The sequence below is a fragment of the Chinchilla lanigera genome, unplaced genomic scaffold (assembly GCF_000276665.1).
Source record: "Chinchilla lanigera isolate Chin_1 unplaced genomic scaffold, ChiLan1.0 scaffold00075, whole genome shotgun sequence".
NCBI lineage: Eukaryota > Metazoa > Chordata > Mammalia > Rodentia > Chinchillidae > Chinchilla > Chinchilla lanigera.
In genome coordinates, this window is record NW_004955476.1 from 6,324,244 (window position 1) to 6,333,767 (window position 9,524).

General features: G+C 47.2%; 1 protein-coding gene across 1 annotated transcript; it reads left to right on the forward strand.

Annotated features, from left to right (window-relative positions):
- The first annotated feature begins 1,248 nt into the window (after positions 1-1,248).
- Fibin (fin bud initiation factor homolog (zebrafish)) lies at positions 1,249-2,832 on the forward strand. The gene has a single exon (XM_005401745.2). The coding sequence runs from the start codon at positions 1,339-1,341 to the stop codon at positions 1,972-1,974; it is 636 nt and encodes a 211-aa protein (XP_005401802.1). The 5' UTR covers positions 1,249-1,338; the 3' UTR covers positions 1,975-2,832.
- The last annotated feature ends 6,692 nt before the right edge of the window (positions 2,833-9,524 follow it).

Genomic DNA, 9,524 nt, shown 5'->3' on the forward strand with positions numbered 1-9,524 from the left:
CCACTCTTTCTCCAGGGCCACGTCACTGTCCAAGGCAGGAGCTCTGCGGATTCGCTTATGGTAACTACATTCTGGCGCCATTTCCCAGAAGGAACGCTTCAGAGTGGCGAGGATTTGAATGAGCTTTGCGCTTATGGCTGCATTTCCAGAACTGGAGCACGACCTGGCACATAGTACATGCTTAGGGAACACTTCCTGAGAGAATGAATGGCTGGGGTGACCGTTTGCCAATCTGACTCATAAATCAGAAACTAAAATAGCCTGGCAAGAAATAAGGTGATTTTGTTGTTTTTTTGTTTTTGTTTTTGTTTTTGTTTTTCAAATTAAAACATGACTCAACTACAGTCTAATTGTGTAAGCATAAACAATGTGTTGAATAGTCTGCCCTTTCACTTCACTATAAGGAAAAAGAGGCAATCTGTGACAGTCTAATTCTTTCAAAAGCTTTTAAATATCTCAAAAGAAGCAGTGGCTATAAAGTATTAGGTTAAAAATTCAGTGCCGAAGCTGGGGATGGACGGCTTCTCAATAAGAATTAAACAGAGGTTTCAGTTGTCTTTCTACTTGCTAAATGGGCAAAATGCCTTTTTTTTAGTTTTAGTTTTTGGTCTTACACCTAGTAGCAACTATGCATTAACTAATTTTCTATTTCTGTCTGTTTTCGTAGTTATTAGCCAACCATTTCCAAACGAAACTCCCATTTCTGACACTTCGGTGTTTGCCTTCAAAGGCAGACTTCTGCAAGATAAACATAGACCCTGAGCAACCCCAGCCTGGCTGGTGTTTATTTAAACGTGCGGGTTGCATTCCTTTGGTCTCTCTCTTTGAGCCACAATACCTTAAGGCCAACCGGGCTGTCTGCGGCTCTCCTCTCTCCTCATGCCCCCCTCACGCCGCTCTCTCTTTCGCAGGGTCTCGCCTCCCCAGCTTTAAAAGCGACTCTGTGGCTTTAACAGCGAGACCTGGCCAGAGGTTTCTCTCCAAACTTGTGCCCTGGCGTCCAAGTGACGAAAGCAGCTGTAACTCGAGCGCGGGGATATCTTTAGCCAAAGCGAGAGAGCCGCGCATTCCCGCCCCGCATAGAGCTGCCGGAGCTCCGGAGGCAGGAGCGCCTCTCCAGCCATCCGCTGGGCCTCCAGGGAGCCAGGCGGGGCTGGACAGGAGGCAGAGGCAGCGCGGTGCCGGAGTCCCCGGACTGAGACACATGTCGCCCGCTGGGGCGCGGGGGCCAGGGAGCGTCCAGCCGGAGGGGAGCGCGCGGGACGCGGGCTCGGGGAGGCGCTGACTCCCGGGGCCCTTTTTCTTCTCCGCGCCGCTGGTCACCCTGCGCGCGTCAGCATGGTGTGGGCGACGCTCCTCTGGATGGGCTTCCTCTGCCACCTGTGCCAGGGCTACTTTGACGGCCCTCTGTACCCAGAGATGTCCAACGGGACCCTGCACCACTACTTCGTGCCGGACGGGGACTACGAGGAGAACGACGACCCCGAGAAGTGCCAGCTGCTGTTCCGCGTGAGCGAGCGCCGGCGCTGCGCCCAGGGCGCGGGGAGCCCGGCCGGGGACGCGCTGCGCCTGAGCCTGCGCGAGGAGTTCACCGTGCTGGGCCGCCAGGTGGAGGACTCGGGCCGCGTGCTGGAGGGCATCAGCAAGAGCATCTCCTACGACCTGGACGGCGAGGAGAGCTACGGCAAGTACCTGCGCCGCGAGTCGCACCAGATCGGGGACGCCTACTCCAACTCGGACAAGTCCCTCACCGAGCTGGAGAGCAAGTTCCGGCAGGGCCAGGAGCAGGACGGCCGGCAGGAGAGCCGGCTGCACGAGGACTTCCTGGGGATGCTGGTGCACACCCGCGCCCTGCTCAAGGAGACGCTGGGCATCTCCGCGGGGCTCAGGGACAAGTACGAGCTGCTGGCCCTCACCATCCGCAGCCACGGGACGCGCCTCGGTCGGCTGAAGAACGACTGCCTGAAAGTCTAGGTGGCGGAGCCGACCTGTCTGCGGTGGGGGCGGGAAGGAGGCAGGGCTCGGTTTTCCCGTACACTTGCGATTTGTACATCCGGATTTGCACTTTGAGGATGGATCTGAGGTCGTTTGAAAAGGAAAGGGAAAGTTGAGAGGTCAGGTGGCTGTGCTTTTGTGCGTTGCTTTGGGACCTCTCTTGATTTGTCACCTGTACAGATGACACCTCCTGTCATCCAATTCCAGCGACACCTCCTGTCCAGAGGGGGCGTGCTTCCTAACTGCAGAGACGGGGCTCCAGCCACCTGGGAGGTGGCGGTGGGAACTGGCCGAACCCCTGTCCTGGAGACAGGCCCACCCCGGGGCACAGGCAGCCCTCCCTGCTTTGTGCGTGAGGTCCGAGTGTGGCTGTTGCGCCCGCAGCCCCTGCGAGTGGCTGGCTTACTCCCCTTCGCTCTCTTATTTATTAAGCACGGTCTGTGAGCTGTTTTCGTTTCTTGTACGAGTCGAGAAACCCCGTGCCAGCCTCCTGTGCAGTTACAAGGTTGCTCTGGGCGGTGTGTCCGGGGAGCGGGGGAGTTCAGAAGGCTGAGCGCTGCAGCTTTGAGGTGGCCACCCGCACCCGCCCACGTGGGGACTGCTGCACTGCCCCGCGCGTCTGCTTCCCCACTGTGCCGTGCTCAGTCACAAAGAAGTAGACAGAGTGCTAGAGCCCCGCGTGCCTGCCGTTCCCGTTACTAATGTACTCTTCCTCAGTGAGGCAGGGGCGCTTCTTTCTGCTTCTTGTGAACTTGTATTTCAAGGAAGGGGAATTCTAATTCTAACAACTCCTTATCTAAGTTTTATTATTCAGGCAATAAATATGTTTTCAGATAATACCGGCTCTTGTTTTAATTTGCATCAGTAACTTTCCTATGTCAGAGCAGGGCTCTCTATGCAAAAGAGAGAGAAGGTTGGGATGTCAGCCCCTTTATCCAGGGCCCCTGAGGGAGAATGAAAAGGAGGGCTGTGTACTTTCAGCCATGCTCCCCTCGCTGCACACCCTCCCTGTCCTCACCAGGACGACAAGGAGAAAGAGAAAACCTAGCCTGCCAGAACTCGAACCTGATCTCTGTCGCTCTGCTTAAAAACTAATTCTCTCCCCTTTTTTGCCCATGGAGCTAACTGGAAAAGTACATGATAAGGCTCCTACCTTACACATCACCTAAGAGGGCTATATTCTAAGTTGCAGGAGCTGCAGTGAAGCTTACTTATTGCAAAGCTTATTTTCCATTAATGATTTGAAGGAGGAAACTGACAGTATTTCACGTCCTGCCCTGTTAATCCTCAGTCTTACTTTTGTAGTCTTTCTTTACACACACACAGGAAAATAAGTAAATGGGCAGACTTTTCCCTTCAAGGCAACTGATTTCTCTCTCCCTCGTATATAGAAAACCAGTTTTGTATTTCTGTGAAGTGTCCAGGGCTCTCCTAGGAAACAAGGGAAGGGCACTGGATGCCTGAGTGGCCCAACTTCTGCCGTATCCCTCAGGTTCAGGCACGAGCGTCCCAGGCACTGAGAGGTGAAAGGAAATTGCAGGAAGCCTGGATCTCGCTTACTAATCTCATTGCTTTAAAAAAAAAAAAAAAAAAAAAAGAACAACTTAAAAGCATCATTCATGATTTCTTTCCACTACTTACTGGCTGGCTTTTGGCTGCTTTGGAAGTTTGTGTATAAGAAGGAGTTAAATAACCTCTGAAAAGAGGGTTTCTTTCTTGCTTTATCCTACGGAAAAAAGAGTAATGGCAGTGAGAGCAAAGATGATATTTGGTGCACATGTGCTCATAGCTTACAGTGGCAACCTTCCCTGTCTGCAAATCGCCCTCTTCCTTCCTTCATGGTGCTCAGGTGCTGCCCGCAGACACGGCAAATGCCATTTCCCTGCTTTGCCCAGGTGCGAGAGGAGGACACTGGACACGCGAGAGGAGAGGGCAGGAGTCCGGCGTCTTCACACATGCTGAGGCAGTGCGTGGGGAATGACCGGGCACCGTACTAAAGATTCAAACAGAACAGAAGTAAAGAGTGGCATCCCAACCGGAGGTGTCATCCACAGATTTGGGAAGGGGAGTAGCGGTGAATTTGCTATAAATTTGGAAGCCCTGAAATAGATGATGTAAGAAGCAGTTTCCATGGCTAACACTTAATGATTCCTACAAAACCAGAACGAAATTATCCGGCATGGAGTCAGTCCATTCCAGGCTAGAGGTGCAGCCAGCAACTGCACAGTCTTATGTAAGTGTGCCCTCCTGGCCAAAGGGGCATTTCCAGGTGGGGACAGGGAGACGCCCTGTCAGCCAGCAGGGGCTGGCGTCACGCGAGAATCCCAACCTCGTACGGAGGCCCCTCGGGCCTCCCTCTCCACATCCTCATCGGACTTCATTACTCACAGAGTGGCAAAGTCTCTAAAGCGGTGGCCCTTGACTTCTCAGACCACAAAATATCCTGAGAATGTGAGGAAAACCACAGACTTTCTCCCCAGCAAAAGCCACTTATAGGCAGAGGAGCCGTAGAATTTAGGGGATTGTTTCTGCGGGCATTTGTTGACCACTCGCCCTGAACTGGGTCATGGGTTATTCTGGGAAGTAACAGAGCCTAGGACTTCACCTACGGGGCAGAAGTCTTAAACACCTCTTAGAGTTTTATTTGGGACAGAGGGCAGCTATTACTGTTGTTGTCATTAGATATGATGAGAGCAACAAAATAGCTAACTGCTTTGAGAAGCCGAGAGCACTGCTAAGGCTCAGTGCTGAGTTCACCTGGAACATTGCTCCTAATTCTGTCAACAAACCATGAGAAGAATTTATAAAAGGAAATAGTACATTTCAAGCAGTTAGAACAGTGCCTGATACAGACTGAATCCTTAGTAAGTATTATTTCTTTTTATGACTGTATTTCTTCTTGTCACTGTCTTTATACCTGTGACCCAGACCCTCTCCCCAAGGCTGAAACTGTGATGCTCTCTGTGCCTCGCTGATGATTATCTAGTAGGACCTGCTATGGTTATAGTGAGCTGAAGGATGGAGTCTCCAGGGCCAGCCGCTCCACAAAAGCTGTGCTCCAGGTTCCGGATCCCTGGGATCTGCCTGGTAGTCAGAAAACGATCAGCTCCTCTATTCTTTGCTTTTCTCCTTTAACATTTATTTTTTATCTACAAATTTCAAAAGTATGCCCTCAGTGGTGCAGATAGAATGAAACATAAGATCAGTGCTGACCTCCCCCTTTAACGGAGTTAACGTGCTTTTTCTTCCTTTACATGTTTTTAAAATGTTTTTGTTAGCGTTTGTTTGCAATGCATACTGGCTACATTCATCCTGGGGAACTGGGACATCTACATATACATTTGGACGTTTGTGTCCCTTGCCCTCCTTTCCCCCAGGCTCCTCTGTTTGCAGAATTACTCACTGATGCTGTCTCTGTGAGGTGCATTGCTCAGTACCACTAACTCGCATGCCGCAGTCTGACTGCACGGGCACCTCCATATCCCAACTCTGAGGCACTCTGTAGGAATCCACCTATCTGCAGTCTGTCGGTGGAAGACGCCGGGTTCTCTCAGTCTCTGCAACAACCAAAGGCAGCCCCGTAGACTTGACAGGAGCCATTTGCAGCCAGCACTGCCGTCGGGACAGCAGCTGGACTGTCCCCATGCCTCACACACCTCACGTTGCCTTTCCCACTCTTGTGTACAGTTCCACTCAGGAGACAGGCCCAAAAACTCCTTACAGAATCCTTGAAACCTGTATCTGTGGAGCATCAAATATTTTTAATGTACCACCATACAAGGTACCCAGGATAGAAATAGATTATAAACCATTTTAATCATAAGCTAGAGAGTAATCTAGGTGCAGAATGTTACAAGGATAGGAAATAAAAATGCTAGTTGTGGCTTACAAACATTTTATAATACAAAAGGGAAAATTATTGGAAGCAAAAGAAATCTTGATGGGAAATAAAATATGGAAATGAAAAAGTAATTACCAGTATAAAAAATTGAATTTTATAAAGAATCTTATTAATTTTGAAATTGAGCTGGTCTTAAAGGAGGACCATTTCTAAAGCCCGCATCCAGATGGATGGCATTTATTTTTAAAGCATGTTTTGAGCTTGAGCTACTCCAGCTGGCTTCAACCTTGTGCTCCTCCTGCCTCCACCTCCTGAGTGGCTGGGATTACAGAGCTGTGCCTGGAATTATAGACCTGCACTGCCATAAACTCATCAAATATTTTAACACACCATCATACAAGGTACCGAGGATAGAAAACTCATATAGATGTGTGAGCAAATTAAAACCTAAACAAAAATTTAGAGGGCAACAATGTAGGGTGTTGAAAAATAAACAAGTTTCTAGGAGAGCTTGGCAAAAGCCCAAATTAGAATTCCTTGTGTCTTAGTTACCTTTCTCCTTGTGGAGACAAAAATAACCAAGACTCAAAGTTGAGAGAGGAAAGGTTTATGTAGCTCACAGTTTGTAAAGGTTTCAGTTCATAATTAGCTGGCTCCAAGGCAGAGGGGCATGGCAGAGGGGCAACAGTTCATGGCAGTGGAAGGCAGCAAAAGCAACAAGAGAGAGTGAGATAAGCCTCTTTCAGTCCCTCATATTGTACGCAGACTATCCGCCCTCTGGAGGGAGTAGCACTCACACCATAAATTCCAGTACCTTTAATCCCAGCATTGTGCTAGGAATCAATCACACACTCTAGATCAAGTCATCTCTAAAAAAACCCTATGACTACATGAGGCTTTGGGGGGACATCTAGACACAAACCATAAAATTCCACCCCTAGCACCTCAAAGACTCAGGCACATCCCTTTGTGCAAAAGGCCTCTAGTCCATCTCAGAGAGTTGCCAAACTCCTAACAGTTTCATCATTGCTGAAAACTCCAAGTCAAAAGACTCCTCTGAGATGTAAGGCAAACTCTTATCTTCAAGCCCCTACAGAAACAAAAAAAGTTTTAAACACTTCCAACATTTAACAGCACATGACAGACATTTCCATTTCAAAAATTACAAAGAGGGGGATGCAAAGGAATAGGACCAAAACAAGTCCAAAATCCAACAGGGCAAACATTAAATTGTGGCTCCGTGGGCAGCATCTGAGGCAATCCGTGGCAAGATGTAAACTCCAAAAGGCTTAGGTGGGTCGACCTCTGTGGTACTTCTGCTGGTGGTGGCTCCCCTGGGTTCTCTCGTGGGCCAGCTCTGCTTCCTCCTTGCAATTTCCCTCAGACAGTCCACTTACCTAGCTTCTCCAAACTTCTGGGGTCTCCACTGCACCTTTGGCTTCACACTCACAGCTTCACACACTGCCCTTTCGGGGACACACTGCCTGGCCTCCCAGGCTTTCTAAAATCTTAATGGAAGCCTTCCTGACTCCACAAATCTGCCATTCTGCATGCACCTAAAACCAGCACCACCCGGATGATGCTAAGGTCTGTTGCCAACAGGAGCAGTAGCCAGGCTTCCCTCATGCTTGGCTGTAGAGGTCAAGTGCCTGAATCACTGGGAACTCTGAATCTGATTCTGCGGAACAAATTCTCTAGGCCACCACTATTCTAGAACATGGTGCTCTGCAGCCTCCTCCTCAAAGCAACGTGTTTCACGTCACTTTTGCAATTTTCAGGCTGCAAAAGGTGGAGTCCTGTTGCTTCTTGTGATGCCTTCAGGCCATCTTTTCTATTCTACCAGTCCTTCTCAGCAATCAAGATCTCCCAGTTCTATCTCTGCAGCTCACAGCTCTACTGGAGTTTCCTTTCTGGCTAAACTCACAGTGTCTTAAATCATTCTTCTGGGCCCTTTGCTCTTGATTCTCAACATAAATCTGGCTATAACACACCAACAGTAGCCATGCCATCACCTCAACACCCGACTGCCTTGAAATTTCTTCTGCCAGACTAGTTAGTCTGCCATCTTTAATTCATCTCCAGAAAAATCTCTGGACAGGAGTAAAATGAAGACGAACTTTTATCGAGGCATAACACACATTGTCTGGAGTCCAACAGGCAATGCAGTTCTTCCCAAAAGAAACCTCCAGAGCCTGGTCTTTACCGAATGTTTCTGATCAGCCTTCTAGACTTCTGAGCTCTGACCAGAAGCTCTCATACAGTGCAGCCTAAGTCATTCCAGCTCTACTTTTTCAGCTGGCATCTCTAAACCTTTCCATACTCTTCCCACAAGCCATTCCCAAAGACTCCTAAATCAGATGGTCAGGTATAGTCACAGCAATGACCCTACTTCACTGGTACCAAATTCTGTCTTAGTTACTTTTCTCTTATTGCTGAGACAAAGTACCCAACACCCAAAGTTGAAAGGGGAAAACTTTATTTAGCTCACTGTTCATGGAGTTTTCAGTCTATCATCTACTGGCTCCAGGAAGAGTGGCACATGGCAGAGGGCAACATGTGGCAGAAGACAATAAAATCAGCAAGGGCAAATAAAGAGGGAAAGAAACCTCTTTATGCCTCTTTTATTTTATCCAGGCTGCCAGGACTAGGGCAGTGCTGATCCAATCCGTGGACTGATCCGGCAATCTTCCATCCTCAATCCCAGCACCCTTAATCCCAGCATTGCACTTCGAATCAGTCACACACTGTAGATTCAACCACCTCTGAAAACCCGCCCCCCATGACTGCATGAGACTTTAGGGGAACATCTAGACACAAACCATAAGAGCCTGGAAAATGTAAAGCAGTGAACATAAAGTAAAGATTTGGCAAAATCATACATTCAAGAGATGGAGGGGCTACAGTATGGCTGTTAGTGTTATTGTTTCATCTTTTTCATGCTTTGTGATTACAAAAGTCCTATCTTCTGAATATTAATAACATGGAAAACATATAAAACACAAAGAAGACAAAATCAATAATGTTCTCAAAATCCCTCTGCCATACACCCACAATTTGCAACTTGCTGTATGTCCTTTCAGTACTTTTCATGCATTTTTATCTTTAGTGAAATAATGATATTATAAGGAACACACTGCTCTATAGCAAGTCTCTATTTTAAGCATTAAATTATGTTTAACTGCATAAATCCTTTAAAAATTCTCAGATCTATCCACAATTCTCTAGGAGTCAGAAATTATTGGTTCTAGGTTTCATCCCACAATATATATGTTGTGCAATTTTGAATGAGTCCTTTTTATTATTGTTATTTTAAAGAGAGAAAAACAATAAAAAATGATACAGAATTTCAAAACAAGATAGTATGAAAATAACAATGACTAATATATTGCATTTTATTATCTTCAGAGTAGTTGCTCAGATTACAAAATATAAGCAAGCAAAATTTATCAAACAAAATAAGTAAAAAGAGTTCTTTTCAATGAACTAATAGAAATTGGTAGTATAATTATCTTAGCTATCACATATATACATGTCATATATATATCATATATATACATTCTTTTCCCTTCCTTCTTTTCCCCATTTCCCCATCCCAGTTATTGTTTCCTTTTGAGCAGTTTCTTTCCCTTCCACAATATCTATTGTACCGTTTGTATCTTTTTGTTTTGTTTTGTTTTGTTTTGTTTTT